Genomic DNA, 20,880 nt, shown 5'->3' with positions numbered 1-20,880 from the left:
CTGGTGTCAGCAAGGTATGTGCTGAAGTCTCTGGAGTGGGGCTTGAACCTATGACCTTCTGACTCAGAGGTGAGAGTGCTACCACTGAGCCAAGGGCTCGACAGGCTGAATGGCCTCCTTCTGTGCTGTAACCATTCTATGATTCTAAGACTGGAACAGACAAGAACAAAAGGACAGACATACCTTGGGTAGAGAGTCCAAAGAAAGGCTGGTGTGGGAAATGGGACAGTGTCACACTGATGCTCTCTTCTGAGCTTGGGGGTGAGATATGTTATTGAGGTGGTGTAGAACGATCTTCACTCTGTATCTAACCCTGTGTACCTGACCTGGGAATACTTGATAGGGCAGTGTAGAAGGAGCTTCAGCTCTGTATGTAATCTGTGCTTTAGCTGACATTGTAGTGTTTAATGGGGCAATGTAGAGGGAGCTTTACTCTGCATATAACACATGCTGCACCCGACTCGGAGTGCCTAATGGGGCACTGGGTGTCTGAAATGGAAAGTGTTTCCCTGGACTAACATCCCCCAATTTAATGGGAGAAAAGTTCACTAAGCAAAATGGATGAAAAATCTTTTCCTGTCTGGTACGGTACTTTGGATTCCAGTTTATTGCTTTGCCACTTAGGAATCTGGACTCTGAGGAAACTCTTTGAAGTCCTGGCCTCAACAGGAAAGCCTCCCTTAAAACAAACTGCTGACCAGGGCTTCCAGCACTCAAAGGGTTAAGTGAATTGCCCCTTCTCATCCCCAGCAGGCAGTTAATTAAAAGGAAATGGGATTCTGGCGGGGGGTGGGGTTGGCGGTGGAAGGTTATTTTCTATTCAAATTGTTCATCTCAGATTTTTCCTTTCCTTTAAGTAAAATTAACCATACAGTTTCGAGCTGAGACAGAAATAATTCAAATAACCAAATAAATGCTTCAGTCGGAGGAGTTTAATGCAAGACTGAACAGCAAAACAGGCTATTTCTTGTCAGTGACACATCATCTGCCAAGCAACTTCCAACGAAATCAAGCTTATCTTACTATCACCAAATAATGAATGCATTTATGACAGCAGTGTATGACTGGATAGATAACGGAGCCTGTGCGGAGTGGGCAGGTTCGGCAGCAGCTTCCTGTTTGCTGTACTAATGCCCCAGGAATTCATTTTCCTTTTATGGTAAAGTGAAGCAGAGGGAGGCGGACAGACTATCCCTGAGTGAGGGAGTGAGATGATTAGAAGCAGCTCAGGCTCTCACTGCGGTTGAGTCTCCAGGCTCTGAAGGAGGTGTGCTAGTGGAACAAAACCTGCAGGGCTGTGGACAGATTTACCCTCACACAGTAAAACTACTGCTTTGGTAAGTGCTCCAGGGAACTGCGAATGGAATGGGTTTCTAGGTGTCAACCTGTAGCCAGTAGAGTACCTTAGTTATATATTGGGTCACTTTCAGGCAGACTCAGGCATCTGTATAGGATTGTAGGCAGTTCTATACAAAACGTGTCTATTTCACTTTTGTTCCTGCAATGTTCTCCCCTCCTTTCCTGAATATGCTGACATTTGCTGGGGTATAGCTTCACAGGCCCTGGCCACCCTCTGGTACCTCACTCATATGGTTATTCTTCATGTATGAGCCCAAATAGTGAGTGTCGCTAGGCTCTTTGACCACACCTCTCCTCAGCTGATATCCACACATATGCATGTTATAGCAGAAGTCACTGGACAGTGATCAAGAGCGGGAATCCTGGCTGATTTATTTCCCCTACCTACCTCTGGGGCACCAGCCCAATTGCAGCCTCCCATTACTACTCCAGCTGAGATCAGCTAACAGCGCATACCCGGATTCAAGCCTGGGACCTACCTGATCTTTATAACTCAGTACTATGGTGGGGCACTATACTGTGCGATTTAGTAGATGTTTGATGTCTGTGGTTACCTTACATCGTAACAGTTTCAGGCAGGTCCATATAGCCCACATATCCACAGTAATCCTTTGGTCCATTTCTACTGACCCTGAATCCCATTTGTTGACAAGAATTAAGGACAGTAAGGTCTGAAATGTTGGATATTTGTCTATGGGTTTGTATCCTGTATTGAGGGCTACGGTTACCACTATGATGTTCAAACTGATCACATCTTGTAGAGAGAACCTGGCAATCTGGGTCCTCGCTGTCACAACTATGGTGTTTTATTATAGCACTCCCGTGCAGTACTGAGGGAGTGCTGCACTGTCGGAGGTGCCGTCTTTCGGATGAGACGTTAAACCGAGGCCCTCGCGTGCTCTCTCAGGTGGACGTGAAAGATTCCTTGGCACTATTTCGAAGAAGAGCAGGGGAGTTCTCCCCGGTGTCTTGGCCAATACTTAGCCCTCAATCAACGTCACTAAAAAACAGATGATCTGGTCATTGTCACACTGCTGATTGTGGGAGCTTGCTGTGCGCAAATTGGCTGCCGCGTTTCCAACATTACAACAGTGACTATACTTCAAAATGTACTTCATTGGCTTTGGGACGTCCCGTGGTCATGAAAGGGGCTATATAAATGCAAGTCTTTCTTTCACCTACCATGTGACACTGTTAAACCCTTAACCGAAAATGTATCTGAACAAGTGCCGCAAAGGCCTGGTGCAGCTTATGGTGCTGTGAGAATCTGGTTTACAATCCCATTCACTTTGATTTTGCTAGTTGAGTCTTGCTAAAAGTGAAAGTTTCCTTGACATAGTTCATCAATAAGTAACAGTTGAGTATTAAAGGAAACTCCCTCCCCAGCGGCCTCGTTGTCTTCAACTCGTACATTCAGCAAATTCCACTAAAATAGTTCTACTGATTTGGATTTTTAATTCTATAAAAACATAAATGACACAGTGAGGGGAAGGCTGGATCTGATCGCTATGTGTATGGGCATAGTAAATGCGTTCACAAGGATTTCCTCTGGCTGGTATTCGCAGCAAAATCGTAAACGCAAATGCACCACCGTGAGGTTAATTACAGACAGTCACTGTGTTTAAAGGTCCCCTCTTTGAACTCCTGAGTGGAATTATTGTTTGCAATTCGCTCCAGGGTGTGTCATTCTTTCTCTTTCTGCAGTTGCCAAGGAGACAAGTTATTTCACTTGTTATATCAGTACAGCTTATCAAAGATTGGTAACTCACTCTCAGGTTTCTGTTGACAACACTCTGAAATTAGCCACCAGGAGGTGTTCAAGTGTGACCCGGGGAGAACCTGCCTCTTATTGGCCCTCCACCGTGGGTAGGGCCTCGCTCCTCTCAGGGCCTCCTGCCAGCTGCCTGGCTGAGACTGGGAATTGGGTGAATTGGGGAAACAGTCCTGCACTCCTGTATTCTGGGGCAAGGCACAGTGATCATTCAATGCACTATCACAGGAGTTTGTTCTTAAAGAAAACATCTGAGCTTGTTTGCCCATTCTCCTAAGCTCCTCTCTTGACTCTTATATTCCAGTGGCACCAGCCACCCTCACCCAGTCACAGCTGACCACTTATTTTTAACACCTGTACAATACCTAGGACACTGCAGGGAGATGGATGCACCGTGGGCCAAGCTGATACTAATGTAGTATTACACTGTGCTGTTTGTGTTTTTAGATATTATATATGAAGGATGTCTCAGATAAAGAAGGTCTCCTCAGTTTACATTCGGCTTGCTACTCCCGGGATGATCAACACCCCAAAGACGTACAGCTCTCTTGAAGCTTCTAGGGCGGACAGTCATGTACATCAAAAACTAGTGCCATCAGCACCCAAGTCCGGGAACTACCCAAACAGACATGGAAACAGGGGGATGAAAGGAATGGTAGGGACTATCCCATCTGCCTTCAGTTCTGCTGATGAAGGTAAGGAGAGCACTGTGTCTGTCTCTTTCAGTTCCTGCCAACTTCTCAACAGTGACAGACTCAAATGCTATAAATTACTGCGGGGCTCTCTGGGTGCACGGCTGGGAGCAGTATTGCCATGACAACTGTCCTTATTGGGATTGTTTGGGATGTAGTATGGTGGAGGTGCAAGGGAAAATAAGCACAGAAGAGGCAGTATATTAAAGAGATTTGATTGTAAGGCTGACCCAAAGATCTAGAGGAGAAATGCATTGCCTGCTGTGTTACTGAACCATGCAGACGAGGAAAGTCCCAGTTCAATCCCTTGTCAATGCTGAATTAGCTGACCTCAGCCATGTGGTGAGGGTGCTACATCACCCTCAGTACCCCTGCGCTAGTCCGAGGACAAATCAACCAGAGTTTATGCTCCTCCCTGATCATTATCCAGTGATTCCTGCTGTAAAATGCATGTATGTGGGACATGAGGTGAAGTCAGGAGTGGACGTGGCTATGATAGCTCCATGATCATATATCCCGCCATCGCTCACTGTCAGTTCACATGAAGAATGGGCGCTTTGGTGAAGAATCAGAGGGTGAACCAGCACCTATGCGGGTACCCTAACAAGCCTGCAGCAGAGGAGGGGAGAACATGGAAAAAGAACTGGTCTGTTTTTTCCAAACAATGCAATGCTGTGTTTACTGAGTGAGGCCAAATATCAAACTTAAAATCTCGGAAATAACTTAAAAGCAAATTTTGACATTTTTAATTTGTTTCTTTTTTTGCAACTAAACACATATGCTCTGTCAAATCAGGTCTCTGGCTGTGAAACAATTTTATTACCAGGCCATGTGTGGGGGCACCGCTTATACAGCAACAGAGAAGGAGAAATGACAGCAGCTTGGGATGGAGGTGTCCTGGAATCGTGCAACATGGCCCTTCACAGCCCATATTATGTTTTTTATTCATTTGTGGGATGTGGGCGTCGCTGGCAAGGCCAGCATTTATTGCCCATCCCTAGTTGCCCTTGAGAAGGTGGTGGTGAGCTGCCTTCTTGAACTGCTGCAGTCCATGTGGTGAAGGTACTCCCACAGTGCTGTTAGGTAGGGAGTTCCAGGATTTTGACCCAGCGACGATGAAGGAGCAGCGATATACTTCTAAGTCAGGATGGGGTATGACTTGGAGGGGAACTTGGAGGTAGTGGTGTTCCCATGCGCCTGCTGCCCTTGTCCTTCTAGATGGAAGAGGTCACGGGTTTGGGAGGTGCTGCCGAAGAAGCCTTGTCGAGTTGCTGCAGTGCATCTTGTAGATGGTACACACTGCAGCCATTGTATACCGATGGTGGAGGGAGTGAATGTTTAAGGTGGTGGATAGGGTGTCAATCAATCGGGCTGCTTTGTCCTGGATGGTGTCGAGCTTCTTGAGTGTTGTTGGAGCTGCACTCATCCAGGCAAGTGGAGAGTATTCCATTACACTCCTTACTTGTGCCTTGTAGATGGTGGAAAGGCTTTGGGGTGCCAGGAGGTGAGACATTCGCCGCAGAATACATAGTCTCTGACCTGCTCTTATTGCCACAGTATTTATGTGGCTGGTCCAGTTAAGTTTCTGTTCAATGGTGACCCCCAGGATGTTGATGGTGGGGGATTCGGTGATGGTAATGCCATTGAATGTCATGAGGAGGTGGTTAGACTCTCGTTTGTTGTAGATAGTTGGTATGGGGATAGAGCGGGAATATGGTATTGCGATAGAGGATCAACCATGATCATATTGAATGGTGGAGCAGGCTCGAATGGCCTACACCTGCTCCTATTTTTTTTTCTATAGTCATTGTCTGGCACTTCTGTGGCGCGAATGTTACCTGCCACTTATCAGCCCAAGCCTGAACGTCGTCCAGGTCTTGTTGCATGCGGGCATGGACTGCTTCATTATTTGAGGAGTCGTGAATGGTGCTGAACACTGTGCAGTCATCAGCGAACATCCCCATTTCTGACCTTATGTTAGAGGGAAGGTCATTGATGAAGCAGCTGAAGATGATTGGGCCTAGTACACTGCCCTGAGGAACTCCTGCAGCGATGTCCTGGGGCTGTGATGATTGACCTTCAACCACCACAACCATCTTTCTTTGTGCTAGGTATAACTCCAGCCAGTGGAGTGTTTTCCCCCCGATTCCCATTGACTTCAGTTTTAATAGGGTTCCTTGATGCCACACTCGGTCAAATGCTGCCTTGATGTCAAGGGCAGTCACTCTCACCTCACCTCTGGAATTCAGCTCCTTTGTCCATGTTTGGACCAAGGCTGTAATGAGATTGGGAGCCGAGTGGTCTTGGCGGAACCCAAACTGGGCATCAATGAGCAGGTTTTTGGTGAGTAAGTGCCGCTTGATAGCACTGTCGATGACACCTTCCATCACTTTGCTGATGATTGAGAGTAGACTGATGGGGCAGTAATTGGCCGGGTTGGATTTGTCCTGCTTTTTGTGGACAGGACATACCTGGGGAGTTTTTCACATTGTTGGATAGATGCCAGTGTTGTAGCTGTACTGGAACAGCTTGGCTAGAGGCGCGGCTAGTTCTGGAGCACAAGTCTTCAGCACGATAGCCAGGGTGTTGTTGGGGCCCATAGCCTTTGCTGTATCCAGTGCGCTCAGCCGTTTCTTGATATCATGTGGAGTGAATTGAATTGGCTGCAGACTGGCTTCTGTGATGGTGGGGATCTCTGGGGAAGGCCGATATGGATCCTCCACTCAGCACTTCTGGCTGAAGATGGTTGCAAACGCTTCAGCCTTGTCTTTTGCACTCACGTGCTGGGCTCCACCATCATTGTGGATGGGACTATTCATGGAGGCTCCTCCTCCCGTTAGCTGTTCAATGGTCCACCACCATTCATGACTGGATGTGGCAGGACTGCAGAGCTTTGATCTGATCTGTTGATTGTGGATTCGCTTAGCCCTGTCTATAGCATGCTGCTTCCGCTTTTTAGCATGCATGTAGTCCTGTGTTGCAGCTTCCCCAGGTTGGCACCTCATTTTTAGGTACGCCTGGTGCTGCTCCTGGCATGCTCTTCTACACTCCTTATTGAACCAGGGTTGGTCCCCTGGCTTGATGGTAATGGTAGAGTGAGGGATATGCCAGGCCATGAGGTTACAGATTGTGGTGGAATACAATTCTGCTGCTGCTGATGGTCCACAGCGCCTCATAGATGCTCAGGTTTGAGCTGCTAGATCTGTTCTGAATCTATCCCATTTAGCACGGTGGTAGTGCCACACAACATGATGGAGGGTGTCCTCAGTGTGAAGACGGAACTTTGTCTCCACAATGACTGTGCGGTGGTCACTGCTACCAATACTGTCATGGATAGATGCATCTGCTACAGGTAGATTGGTGAGGACGAGGTCAAGTGGGTTTTTCCCTCGTGTTGGTTCTCACACCACCTTTCACAGGCCCAGACTGGCAGTTATGTCCTTCAGGACTCGGCCAGCTCGGTCAGTAGTGGTGATACTGAGCAACTCTTGGTGATGGACATTGAAGCCCCCCACCCAGAGTACATTCTGTGCCCTTGCTACTCTCAGTGCTTCTTCCAAGTGGTGTTCAACATGGAGGAGTACTGATTCATCAGCTGAGGGAGGGCGGTAGGTGGTAATCAGCCTTGCCCATGAGACTTCATGGGGTCTGGAGTCAATATTGAGGACTCCCAGGGCCACTCCTTCCCGACTGTATAGTGGCACAGTGGTAATGGAGGAGTTTGGGACATTGGCTGAAACGTATGATTCTGTGAGTATGACTATGTCAGGCTGTTGCTTGACTAGTCTGTGGGACAGCTTTCTCAATCTTGGCACAAGTCCCCAGATGTTGGTGAGGAGGACTTTGCAGGGTCGACTGGGCTGGGTTTGTCGTTGCTGTGTTCATAGCCATAAGTTACAACTGAGTGGCTTGCTAGGCCATTTCAGAGAGCATTTAAGAGTCAACCACATTACTGTGGGTCTGGAGTCACATATAGGCCAGACCGGGTAAGGACGGCAGATTTCCAGATGAGTTTTTACGACAATCCGATAGTTTCATGGTACAGGAATCCCGCCCCAACCGCGGTTTTGACGTATACACGATTTCCACTCTGCGACAATTTTTGTCAATCGCGGCACTGAAATTCACGTATCCGCGGTTTTTAATTTAGGAATAAGGTAAACAACATAATTTTTATGCTGTTTATATTTTTTTTATTGTGTTTATACTGAATTTGCCAACCGCGGTTTTACTAATCACGGGGGTTTTCAGGGACGTATCCCCCGCGGGTGGGGAGGGATCCCTATACTCGCTTTTTATTCCAGATTTATTTAATTAACTGAATTTAAATTCCCCAGCTGCCGTGGTGGGATTTGAACTCATGTCTCTGGATCATTAGTCCAGGCCTCTGAATTACTAGCCCAGTGACATAACCACTACCCTACCGTTCTTCCTATGTGCTCTTTTTTTCCCAGATTTTCTCCCACCTCCTCCTCCTCCCGCTCCAGAGAATGCAAGAGATGCTTTTCACCTCAGCAAGATGCCACTTCCTCCTCCTCCACCTCTGCATCCCTTTGAGGGACCAGCCCCATCCTCAATTGATTCCAAACAAACCAGGCTGCAGAGACCATATGTTGGAGGGGCCCCAAAACAGCAGGTAGGCAGTGCAAGGAAGCTTCATTTTTCTTCATCATCCCTCCTATCTTGAAAGTGTTGACTCTCAATGGGATATGGATCCTTGGAGGCCTACAAGCCTTTGATGTGTGAACTCAGACAGTGAGTGCGGAATGCTATTTAACTGTAGGGCCACGAACAATCTTGATTTCCAATCTTCAGGAGATGAGAGAAAAACTAAAAAAAAAAGATTCAAATAAATTATTTGACTTGAGCTGTTTTTGATGCATTCCTTCTTTGTACCAGGAATTCTCTGCACGCTCTGAATCTGAGAGACATTGTATTCCATCTCTGGGATTCAAACTGGAAGATTCCCTGACCCAAACAGTGAACAACAAGCTGAATGGGTTACCAGTTTTGGGGCCAGGTAGGTGGCTGTTATTGAATATAGTAATGAATGCATTCACCCACTCCCTGGTTCTAGGGAGTGCTACACAGTGAGTCCAATGTGCGGACACCCCACTGATTTACTTGTTACCTCTGTTGTATTATTTGTCACCTAGTGTCACGCATTTTGTTTGAATAATCAGCAAGTTTTCCAGTCAACACCTCAAAATCAATTACTAATTGGGTGCCTGGATTAAGTAAAAATTGTAATGAATGTCCTGGGAAGTGTGGAGCAAAAGGCATCTCGAAACACCACTGCAGTGAATTTGTAAATATCACTTTGAATGCGGGTACTGGGCGATGCAGTGGGTTAGGCCAGTGCTGTCCAATACATTAGCCGCTAGCCACATGTGGCTAATTGGGAATCCAGATGTGGCAAATTTCATTACTGACTTTAAATAAAACATGAGTAATAGACACCGTCGTTGGGCGTGTGATCTCAATACTCATATTCGCACGGTTGTATGCATGTGAACTTTAATCTTTTTGTGGGTTTGTTGGTAAAATGGTAAGACAAAAAGCAGAGTGTGCGAGTGTTTTTTGATCGTTGTGAGTATTTTACTTCCTTGGTTACTGAATAGAGGTAGGTGTTTATTAAGTAAATATACACGTGTGAAGTACCTGTATTGTGTGTGTATATAAGGTGTTTCCTACTAAAATGAGTGTAGTCGGTGTCGCCATTGCCACACCTGTGACTAGTCCGCGATTTCTATTGGACAACTTTGGGTTAGATGTTGGGTCACCTTAGACTGATAGGATAAAAGTCTTGCCTGTAAGGATACTACATGAAATTAGCTGGAGCACTCTTGATCCAAGTTCTAGAGAATGTACACCCACAACATTAAACTGCCCCTAACGTAGCACTCATTAGCTGGTAAATGGAAGAATGTCACAGTGATACAGGGGAGGGTTGCTCTTTTGATGCAGAAGTAGAAATACATTGTTGGAACAGTGTAGAGGGAGCTTTACGTTGCATTTAACTCATGCTTTACCAGATCTGGAAGTGCTCGATATGGACACTGGGTGCCTGAAATGGAAAGTATTTAATTCCCCAACACTAACATCGCTCCTTAACGATCACAAAAAAAAGTTAATTAAAACACTTGCTCTGGAGGGTTCGGTTTCTGGAGAGGCCTACCATTGATTTTTGCAGTGATTGGTTGATTTATGAAAACTATTGCAGAACAATACAGCAACATTGCGCACATTTTTTCTTCTCAACTAAAAGCACTGCACAGCAAATAAATCTCATTTGGAATTGCAGGCTTCAAAAGGGTACCCAAAGTTTATGGTGAAAATCACTCCTCTTTGACTGGTGGCACAGTATGTTGGTAGCAAATACAACAACTAGCATTAATATGCCCCCTTTAATGTTGAGAAACATGCTAGACCACTTCATGGAGGTGTAAGGAAAAAAATGGATGCCAAGCCAAGATATTAGGTAGGATAACCAAAAGTTTGGTTAAAGAGGTAGGTTTTAAGAAGGGCTTTAAAAGAGTAGAGGGAGGTAGAAAAGTAAAGGGAGGAATTCCAGAGTATGTGAACTGGGTAACTAAAGGCAATGGTAAAACCACAGAATGCATGCAACTTGGATTTGTAGCTGTGGTTTTCCATACACTGAGTGCTTTATCTCAACTGGGTTATTTGGGTGTATCCCACTGTATTTCTGTGAGTCCTGGCCAGGCTGGGATCTGCTAGTTTCTGTGAGTCCTGGCCAGGCTGGGATCTGCTAGTTTCTGTGCGTCTTGGCCAGACTGGGATCTGCTATTTTCTGTGGGTCTTGGCCAGACTGGGATCTGCTAGTTTCTGTGAGTCCTGGCCAGGCTGGGATCGGCTAGTTTCTGTGAGTCCTGGCCAGGCTGGGATCTGCTAGTTTCTGTGAGTCCTGGCCAGGCTGGGATCTGCTAGTTTCGATGAGTCCTGGCCAGGCTGGGATCTGTTAGTTTCTGTGAGTCTTGGCCAGACTGGGATCTGCTATTTTCTGTGAGTCTTGGCCAGACTGGGATCTGCTAGTTTCTGTGAGTCCTGGCCAGGCTGGGATCGGCTAGTTTCTGTGAGTCCTGGCCAGGCTGGGATCTGCTAGTTTCTGTGAGTCCTGGCCAGGCTGGGATCTGCTAGTTTCGATGAGTCCTGGCCAGGCTGGGATCTGCTAGTTTCTGTGAGTCTTGGCCAGACTGGGATCTGCTATTTTCTGTGAGTCTTGGCCAGACTGGGATCTGCTAGTTTCGGTGAGTCCTGGCCAGGCTGGGATCTGCTAGTTTTTGTGTGAGTCCTGGCCAGACTGGGATCTGCTAGTTTCGGTGAGTCCTGGCCAAGCTGGGATCTGCTAGTTTCTGTGAGTACTGGCCAGGCTGGGATCTGCTAGTTTCTGTGAATCTTGGCCAGGCTGGGATCTGCTAGTTTCGGTGAGTCCTGGCCAGGCTGGGATCTGCTAGTTTCTGTGAGTCCTGGCCAGGCTGGGATCTGCTAGTTTCTGTGAGTCCTGGCCAGGCTGGGATCTGCTAGTTTCTGTGTGAGTCCTGGCCAGGCCGGGATCTGCTAGTTTCTGTGAGTCTTGGATCTGCTCAGTTTCTGTGAGTCTTGGCCAGGCTGGGATCTGCTAGTTTCTGTGAGTCCTGGCCTGTCTGGAATGTGCTACTCTCTGTGAGTCCTGGTCTGGTTGGGATCTGCTCATCTTTGGGAGTCCTGGCCTGACTCTGATATGCTAGTCTCTGAGTCCTAGTCAGTCTGGGTTGCATTAGTCTTTATGAGTCCTAGACCGGGTGGAATGTGTTAGTAGTCTCTTTGTGTCCTGGCCTAGGTGGAATGTGTTAGTTTTTGTGAGTCCTGGCCTGGCTCTGATATGCTAGTCTCTGAGTCCTGATCTGGCTGGGATGTGCTAGTCTCTGTGAGTTAAGTTCATGGCTTTTTTCCTCTCCTAGATATCTGTGCGTTTTGCAACCAGCTGATTCCGCCAACCATCCCTGCTGTTAATACCATGAACAAAATATTCCACGAAGATTGCTTGAAGTGTAGAAAATGTCAGTGCAGACTGGTTGGAAAAACTTATTACAATCTAGGTGGCAACCCTCACTGTGACTCCTGCTACCAGGTACAGCAACTATTTCTTTCACATAGAATAGCTTCTTTTCTTTTTATAAAGTTCCTGCTTTCCTCCCTTCCTTTCCGGGAGGCACTGATTCTTGTTGTGATACAGTTATCTCCCTTAAGGCAGTGTTGGAATGTTATTTGACTGTGGCGGCATCACTGCCGAGCCCAATCCTCTCCTCACCCAGTGTCTGTACATTCGATGACTTTCCATCAGCGGTCACTGGACAGAGATCAGGAGCAGGAACCCTGTCTGATTTTTCCCCTCCCTTAACCTGGAGGAAGCCCAAATCAGGAAGTCCTGAGAATCTTTAATTTGTCGATGGTAAGGTTTTTGCTTTGCCTCTTCTCCACTCCCCAGATAAACCATTGCTAAAGGAACATTTTGGACACGTTAGCCCACACTGGGATGTGAATAAGAGAAATGACAGTGGGCTATGAGAAGGGTAACCAGTCTCTCAGTGCAACACTGTAATTGTCTGGGCCATTCTTCCATATTAGTTACCCTCTAGAAGATGGACTGGAGGTGGTATATCCTATTTTTTCACCCTTTCCTCATCATCATCCCAAAGGTTCCCCTGGCAATCAAATCTTTCCCTCCTCCCATCTATGGGGGAACAGAAACTTTATTTTTTCTTACAAATATCCTCTGTAAATAGCCTCAGCCAGGTGAAGGGCTCAGGCTAGTTGCAGTGTGGGGCACATGGCAGATGAAGAGGTCAAGCTGGGATATACATTATGCAGATGTGGTGAGTGTCCTTCCCATGATAAAGTCCTTCCTTCTGCACCCATCTCACCCAGTGTAATCCTTCAAGAAAGGAAAAAAAATCATTTAATAAAAAGACTCAGCAAAGTTGCTTGATTTGTTGCAATGCGCACAATACGGTGGATCAATCTCCTTCCTCTACCTCGCAGTGTATCAGTCGCAGTGAGGGTGGTTACTGTGTTTTTTGTGCTTCTTTAAATTGCAGGACACCATAGTGAAATGTGGGAAGTGCAGGAAAACAATAATGGATCAGATTATAAGAGCCATGGACAAGGCTTTCCATCCTGAGTGCTTCACATGTGTCATCTGTCACCGGCTCATTGGAAGTGAGCGTTTTGGAGTGAACCAGGCCAATGAGATTCACTGCCTCGAAGACTTCCAGAGGTATGACTCCAGCATTCCTGTGCAGTGCGGTGCTGAAATGATCAAGTTTCAGCACAGGCTGGCTTGTGTGCTGATTCTCAGCTCTGAATGAGACATGGACTTACCCATGCCTAACCTGAGGTACTGCAAAATCATTTAAAACCTCTTGTACACTCCCTGGCTCGGTGAATAAATGCACTATGTGGTATGGGTATGGTGCTGATCTCAATTCCTGCTCTAAGCTGAGTTAGCTGATCTCAGCCAGGATAGCAGCTCGGGTGCTTTAGTTGGCCTCAGCACCCTGAAACGTGTACGGGCATGGATGTCCAATGAGGGCTGGATCAGGCTCGGCTAGAAGACACTAAGAATATCCCAACACTGGACAAACAGGGGGCTAAAGGGGGAGAGGAGCTAAACACGATCAAAATCACTAAGGAAGTGGTACTCGGTAAAATAATGGGACTCAAGGCGGATAAATCACCTGGACCTGATGGCTTACATCCTAGGGTCTTGAGGGAAGTGGCGGTAGGGATTGTGGATGCATTGGTAATAATTTTCCAAAACTCCCTGGACTCGGCAAAGGTCCCGGCAGACTGGAAAACTGCTAATGTAACACCCTTATTTAAAAAGGGCAGTAGACAGAAGGCTGGAAACCGGTTAGCCTAACATCTGTGGTAGGTAAAATTTTGGAGTCCATTATTAAGGAGACAGTAACAGGACATTTGGATAATCATAATTTAATATGACAAAGTCAGCATGGTTTTATGAAGGGGAAGTCATGTTTGACAAATTTGCTGGAGTTCTTTGAGGAAGTAACATATAGGGTGGATAAAGGGGAACCAGTAGATGTAGTGTATTTAGACTTCCAAAAGGCATTTGACAAGGTGCCACACAAAAGATTATTGCTTAAGATAAAAAATCATGGGATTGGGGGTAATATTCTGGCATGGATAGAGGATTGGCTATCTAACAGAAGGCAGAGAGTTGGGATAAATGGTTCATTCTCAGACTGGCAATCAGTAACTAGTGGTGTTCCGCAGGGGTCAGTGCTGGGTCCCCAACTCTTTACAACCTATATTAACGATTTGGAGGAGGGGACCGAGTGTAACATATCAAAGTTTGCAGATGATACTAAGATGGGAGGGAAAGTAGTGAGTGAGGAGGACATAAAAAACCTGCAAGGGGACATCGACAGGCTAAGTAAGTGGGCAGAGATTTGGCAGATGGAATACAATACTGGAAAGTGTGAGGTTATGCACTTTGGCAGGAAAAATCGTAGAGCAAGTTATTATCTTAATGGCAAGAAACTGGAAAGTACTGAAGTACAAAGGGATCTGGGGGTCCTGGTGCACGAAACTCAAAAGGTTAGTATGCAGGTGCAGCAAGTGATTAAGAAGGCCAATGGAATGTTGGCTTTCATTGCTAGGGGGATAGAATATAAAAATAGGGAGGTATTGCTTCAGTTGTACAAGGTATTGGTGAGACCGCACCTGGAATACTGCATACAGTTTTGGTGTCCATACTTAAGAAAGGACATACGTGCTCTCGAGTCAGTACAAAGAAGGTTCACTCGGTTAATCCCGGGGATGAGGGGATGGACATATGAGGAGAGGTTGAGTAGATTGGGACTCTACTCATTGGAGTTCAGAAGAATGAGAGGCGATCTTATTGAAACATATAAGATTGTGAAGGGGTTGGATTGGGTGGATGCGGGGAGGATGTTCCCGATGATGGGTGAAACTAGAACTAGGGGGCATAGTCTTAGAATAAGGGGCTGCTCTTTCAAAACTGAGATGAGGAGGAACTACTTCACTCAGAGGGTGGTAGGTCCATGGAATATGCAGCCCCAAAAAGCTGTAGAAGCTACATCATTACATAAATTTAAAACAGAAATAGACAGTTTCCTAGAAGTAAAGGGAATTAAGGGTTACGGGGAGCGGGCAGGAATTTGGACATGAGTCTAGGTTCGGATCGGTCATGGCCCTGTGGGTAGCGGAGCGGGCCCAGGGGCCGTGTAGCCTGATCCTGCTCCTATTTCGGGTGTCTAATTCTGTTAGATTCAGGAGATGGTTCTGTGATAGTGGATTGGCGGTTAGGATCAGATCAGCCATGATCTTATTGAATGGTGGCGCAGGCTTGAGGGGCCGATTGGCCTACTCCTGCTCCTATTTCTTATGTTCTTATGTTCCATTCGCCTCATGTTAGTTTATTCATCCAGGAGCACCCTACAGTCAGCCCATTACTGCGTCTACTTATTAAATGCATCCAGGGTTTCCACCTCCGCCACTGCCCAGAAGTCCATTCCAGGCATTGATCATAGAATCATAGAATGGTTACAGCACAGAAGGAGGCCATTCAGCCCATCAAGCCCATGCTGGCTCTCTGCAAGAGCACTTCAGCTAGTCCCACTCCCCCACCCTTTCTCCGTAGCCCTGCATTTTTTTTCTCCAGGTACTTATCCAAGTCCACTGTTGAGTCTGCCTCCACCACCCATTCAGGCAGTGCATTCCAGACCCTAACCACTCACTGTGTAAAAAAGTTTTTCTTCATGATTGCTCTCTGTGTGAAGAAGAACTTACTGATATCAGTCTTAAAAGTCAGAGGGAAAACTGGAGAAGAAATCTCCTGTACTTGCCATTTAAGAACATAAGAATTAGGAGCTGGGGTAAATCATACGGCCACTCGAGCCTGCTCCACCATTCAATAACATCATGGGTGATCCTCAACCTTAGCTCCACTTTCCCGCCGGATCTCCATATCCCTTGATTGTCCTGGAGTCCAAAAATCTATCGATCTCAGCCTTGAATATATACTCAACGATTCAGCATCCACAGCCCTTTGGGGTAGAGAATTCCAAAGAATTTCCGACAATCAAACTTTCAGTCTTGTTGATGGCGTTCAGGAAAGGTCAGAGTAGTAAATATTGAAAAATCTCCATGTTTCATAATTGTAGTGTCGCCTTTGCCATTCCAAAGTGACTCAAAATGTTGCCAGTTTTCATGAGGAATCTTGTACCATTTTCCATCAGCATGTGGCACTGTTGTATTTTGGAACGGCTGTGCGGACCAATCACAAATTGGGTTCCCCAAAGTCTAAGTCAGGCTTATTGGCTGCATATTATTAATAAAAACATGTAGCATTTTATGACCAAAACTTGCACAAGTATTGAATGATTCTTACTGCATGTCATTCAATAATTGCCTAGAATCCACAAATATAACAGGAAAACAGGAACACATTAGTGCCAGGTAGGTCCGTGTGCTTTTCAATATCCAGGTATTGTTCAAAAGCAAACAGATGACACTGTAAAGAGATTTCCACCAGGAGTCACATAGTATATTGGAGACTGTATCACAAGTTTGGCCGGGAGACTGCAGCTAGTGGTCATATTTCCACATAAATGTTGAACCCAGTTCTCACATGTGGATAATTCATTCTTTCCTCGGTCCCTCATGCCCGGCAACTAAAATGGAAAAGTTATTAAAAGTGATTTCTCTTACAGATGGCTCAGTTGATAAATCAACTGTCATATGCGGAGCTGAGCCATGCAGACTACAAGTTCTCAGGGGTGGAAGTGAGATGCTACAAATGGACTCAGCCCTCTCGCAGGAGTGGGGAAATACTAACCAGGGCAAAAGCTCCTGATCAAACTGGAAAGTTTGCGTATGTAGAAATTGAGTGAAGACAACATCGGGTTTGGCTCTCAAGAGTAAGAGAATCTGCTGATGCGCACTATCCAGGTTCTGAAGAATGAATATTTGTGTAAGATCCCAGTGCCCATGGAAGTGTTTCCCAAGTCAGCACCTTCAGAAGATGGGAGAAAATTAGTGGGATGAAATAAATTGACTCCTTTAAATCTTGCTACTTTTTTTCTGTAAACAATGTTTTTTTTTTTAAATGCCTGTCCGGTTTCTGATGTTTGTTGCTTGTGTCCACAGGAGATATGCCCCGCAGTGCTGTGTCTGTAAAACGCCAATTATACCGGAAACTGCGAAGGAAGAGTGCCTCAACATTGAACTGTTTGGGCTCCACTTTCATGTCAACTGCTACAGATGTGAGGTGAGGTCCTGTGTACAAAGAGATTCTGGGTCAGAGCGCTCATTGTCATTTCTTCACTGCAGTGAAAACGATGGTTTTCTGTCATGTTAAATATTCCGATTTTCTGGAACTGGTTAAGTTGGTTAAGTCAATGAGTAACTGAGCTGTACAGATCATGAAGACCCCAGGTTTGATTTCCTCTCTGTGGTAAGTTAGCTAATCTCAACCGGAGCGGTGATAGGGAACACTAAAATTGGTCTCAGGACCCTTGAGTTAGAAAGGGAAAAATCAGTCAGAGTTCCCACTCTGATCACTAATCAGTGACTCTTACCACAAAGCGCATGTATGTGGATTGGATGAAGACAGGATCAAGCTTAGCTGTGATGACCCCACAAAGTCGAATAGCCTGCTGACACTATAGGCTCACACACAGTGGTGCAACCACTGCCTTCTGTCTCTTCAAATTTACCAGCCAAGGCCAGCCAGCCTTAGTTCTGAGTGGGTCAAATTCTCTGCTTGTTTGTATTGTGACAGACACTCTGGGTGTTTTCTTTGTAGTCCACGTGGTTCTGGTCCATCGAGCATTTGTACTTATCTATGCTACATATTGGAGAGGAGGCTGCTTCAGCACAATGTAATCTCCACACCCATAATGGGGCTGTGCAATCTTGGTGTCAACACCACACAGAGTAAAACTGCCTCAACCGCAATCCAGAAAGAAACGTGCAGTTTGTGTACTGGATTTCGGGGAGAGGGGTTATTGCAGCAAACAGGAAGGCCTCCTGATAGAAGAGGCCGTAAAAGTAAAAGATGATTTGGAAGTCCAAGCATTTATTCCCCTAATCTCAAGTGACAGTTTCCGCGGCAGCCTGCAATACCTTGGAGATTGACACCTCATCATTAAACGTGTCATCACCACAGAGGAGGTGGAAAGATCTGGGGAGGAGGGGAAAGTTCCTGCCAGGTGGCAGCTATCTGGCAACACCTTGCCCAGGCATTGACCCTTGTGGAATGTCATCAGTTTTATTATTGATGAGCAAAAGTTGCACGCCAAAATTTGCCAGCTGTAGAATTCTGGAATGCTAGACATAATACAATAAATGGCAGAAGTCAATATGTTACTCCATTCTGTCTTCTGAGGCGTGGAGACTGTCGTTTTTATCTGATGATCCCCACGCCGACAGTTTCCAATCACAATCAGGCTATGGGGCGGAGGAGTTGGGATTGAGCAGAGTCGAGGTGTTGCTTCATTGAGGTGGGAATATCTAAGTATAGTTTCTTGTCCTATCCTCCCTTGGCCAAAGTAGAATAAGCAGTGGTTTAGGATTAGGTCCGCATATTTATCTTTCCACTGGGGAGGGTCGTGTGTGACAGGTTGGCCTAAACACACTCCTGACTCAGTTAGTATCACTCTTGCCTCCAAGTCAGAAAGTTGTGGGTTTGAACCATATTGGAGTGTAGGCACTTAGGGGTGATTTTTTGTGGGAGTTCTCCTGCTCATCCACCGTAACTTCGGCAGAGAAGCTACAGAAACCCCATAAAAATGACGCAGACTGTATTTATGCCTTTTTTAGGATTTCCATGGTTCTTCTGTCAAATTGACAGCGGACAATCTGAAGAACCCTTTTGGAAAATCACCCCTGTAATCTAGGCTGACATCTAGGTGCAGATTGCCGCCTCGTTGGAAGTGGTGTCCTTCGGATGAGAAACTAAACTGCCCGTTCAGATGGACTTTATCGATCCCATGACACGATTTGAAGAGGGACAGAGTGTTCTCTTGGTGTCGTGTCCAAAAGTCCACCCTCGACAACACCACCAGAAACAGATCAACAGGTCACTCAACTCACAACGTTTGTTGAGCGTTACTGGTGCAGAATGGCTGTTGCATTCGCCTCCAAAACAATAATCAAAGTAATTCATTATCTGTGAAGCACAGAGACATTTCAACGTGAGAAAGCTCTATACAAATAGAAGGATTTTTTAAATAAAGAAAAGCTTGGAGGTGGTTGTAACGCACTAGCAGCATTTATGCATTACTAAAACTTTGCTTGTGTAATTTGTTACGCATTTGTAGTCTTTGCTCAGCCTCCGCTGATTAATCAATTGAAACGAGTGCAGCGAAACCCTCGGATTGAAGTTAGTGTCACATGATGAGGTGCAGTTTCAGCTAAACATATAGGGCTCAAAGTGCAAAAAATTGCAAGAATTCAGTGAATACATACAGCACACGTGGTACTGAGTCATACAGAACAGGAAAGTCCCAGGTTCCATCCCCAGTCTGTGCTGGGTTAGGTGATGTGCTGTTAGGGCTCTACAATTGGCCTCAGAGCCCCTGGGTTCAGGAAAAAAACCAATCAGGGGTTCCTGCTCCCGGTCACTTTCTAGCGCCACCTGCTGGAATGTCGATGTCAGGATTGGGTTTAAACTGTGTCCCCTAGCACCGTTGGAACTAGCTTGTCAACATACGATAGTGAGACTTGCATGTGAAAAATCACGAGACATCAGAGGATTACTGGTGCCTGTGGAAGTCTATCCCAGGATAAAACTTTACCCTCAAGAGAGGAATGGGGAAAAACTTGGAGAAAAATTAGAGCACATTAAAAGGTATAGATTGTGGCTTGGGAAAATGCTACCGCTGTGTGGGTGGAATAACTGCCATAACACCCACACCGCGTATAACCCACTGTAATACCTCATTCTTCAACCTTAGCTCAGTTGGTTTCACTCTCCCCTGAGTTAGAAGGTTGTGGGTTCAAGTCCCACTTGAAAGATTTGAGCACAAAATCTAGGCTCCCATTTTAGTGCAGTACTGAGGAAGTGCCGGATTTCAGATGAGACGTTAAACCAAGCCTGTCCTCTCAGGTGGATGTAAAAGATCCCATGGTTGGGTGGCTAGAAGTAGGGGACATAGCCAAAAAATTAGAGCCAAATCTTTCAGGAGTGAAGTTAGAAAACACTTCTACACACAAAGGGTGATAGAAGTTTGGAACTCTTCCACAAACGACAGTTGACGCTAGGTCAATTGTTAATTTTAAATCGGAGACCGATAGATTTTTTGTCAACATAAGGTGTTAAGGGATATGGGGCAAAGGCGAGTATATGAAGATCAGCCATGATCTGATTGAATGGCAGAACAGGCTCGAAGGGCTAAATGGCCTACTCCCGTTCCCATGCCACTATTTCAAAGCAGAGCAGGGGAGTTCTCCCCCAGTGCCTCAGCCAACTTCACTGAAACAGATTATCTGGTTATTATCACATTGCTGTTTGTGGGAACTTGCTGTGCACAAATTGGTTAGTCACGTTTCCTACATTACAACAGTGACCACACTTCCAAAGTACTTCTTTGGCTGTAGCACTTTGGGACATCCCAAGGTCATGAAAGACACTATAAAAATGCAAGTCTTTCTTTCTTTCTGCTCAATGTGCTGCTCAGAATAATGCCAATCTCCTCTTTGGAATCTACTGTTTCTCTATTAGTTTTTGACTATCATAGCAACTTCAACAATTATAATTATCTAAGTTTATTATGTAATTCAATTATTAAACACTTACCGATTCCTGTCCATGCACAGTGCCTTTGTGTTTTGTATTTTACAAATCAAGCCACCTTTAGTAGTCCAGCAAAACTTAGTCACCTTTTAATACTGATTGAAGAGCTCCCAAAATTGCTTCGTGCGTAAATCCACTGTTTTTTTAAATTGGTTCTATGGATATGGGTGATGTGGGCAAGGCCGCATTTGCCATCCTAGTTGTCCTGAGGGTGG

The 20,880-nt window shown here is 45.8% G+C and overlaps 1 protein-coding gene across 2 annotated transcripts in view; it reads left to right on the top strand.

The window, feature by feature from the left end:
- The first annotated feature begins 833 nt into the window (after positions 1–833).
- The window catches only part of fblim1 (filamin binding LIM protein 1), a 30,729-nt gene continuing 10,682 nt past the window's right edge, over positions 834–20,880 (top strand). The window contains exons 1-7 of one of the 2 annotated variants that reach the window (XM_085966991.1): positions 834–1,337; positions 3,578–3,825; positions 8,277–8,458; positions 8,722–8,842; positions 11,784–11,953; positions 12,921–13,099; positions 17,017–17,137. In XM_085966991.1, coding sequence (XP_085823117.1) covers positions 3,594–3,825; positions 8,277–8,458; positions 8,722–8,842; positions 11,784–11,953; positions 12,921–13,099; positions 17,017–17,137 — 1,005 coding nt within the window. In that variant the 5' untranslated portion in view covers positions 834–1,337; positions 3,578–3,593. The remainder of the gene's footprint in view (positions 1,338–3,577; positions 3,826–8,276; positions 8,459–8,721; positions 8,843–11,783; positions 11,954–12,920; positions 13,100–17,016; positions 17,138–20,880) is intronic. The other variant, XM_085966992.1, reaches the window with a different exon arrangement.

The sequence above is a fragment of the Somniosus microcephalus genome, chromosome 25 (assembly GCF_052327205.1).
Source record: "Somniosus microcephalus isolate GS21.2 chromosome 25, FLI_Smic_1.0, whole genome shotgun sequence".
NCBI classification, from domain to species: Eukaryota; Metazoa; Chordata; class Chondrichthyes; order Squaliformes; family Somniosidae; genus Somniosus; species Somniosus microcephalus.
The sequence above is the reverse complement of the archived record's forward strand: the minus strand, read 5'-3'. Positions and strand labels throughout refer to the sequence as shown.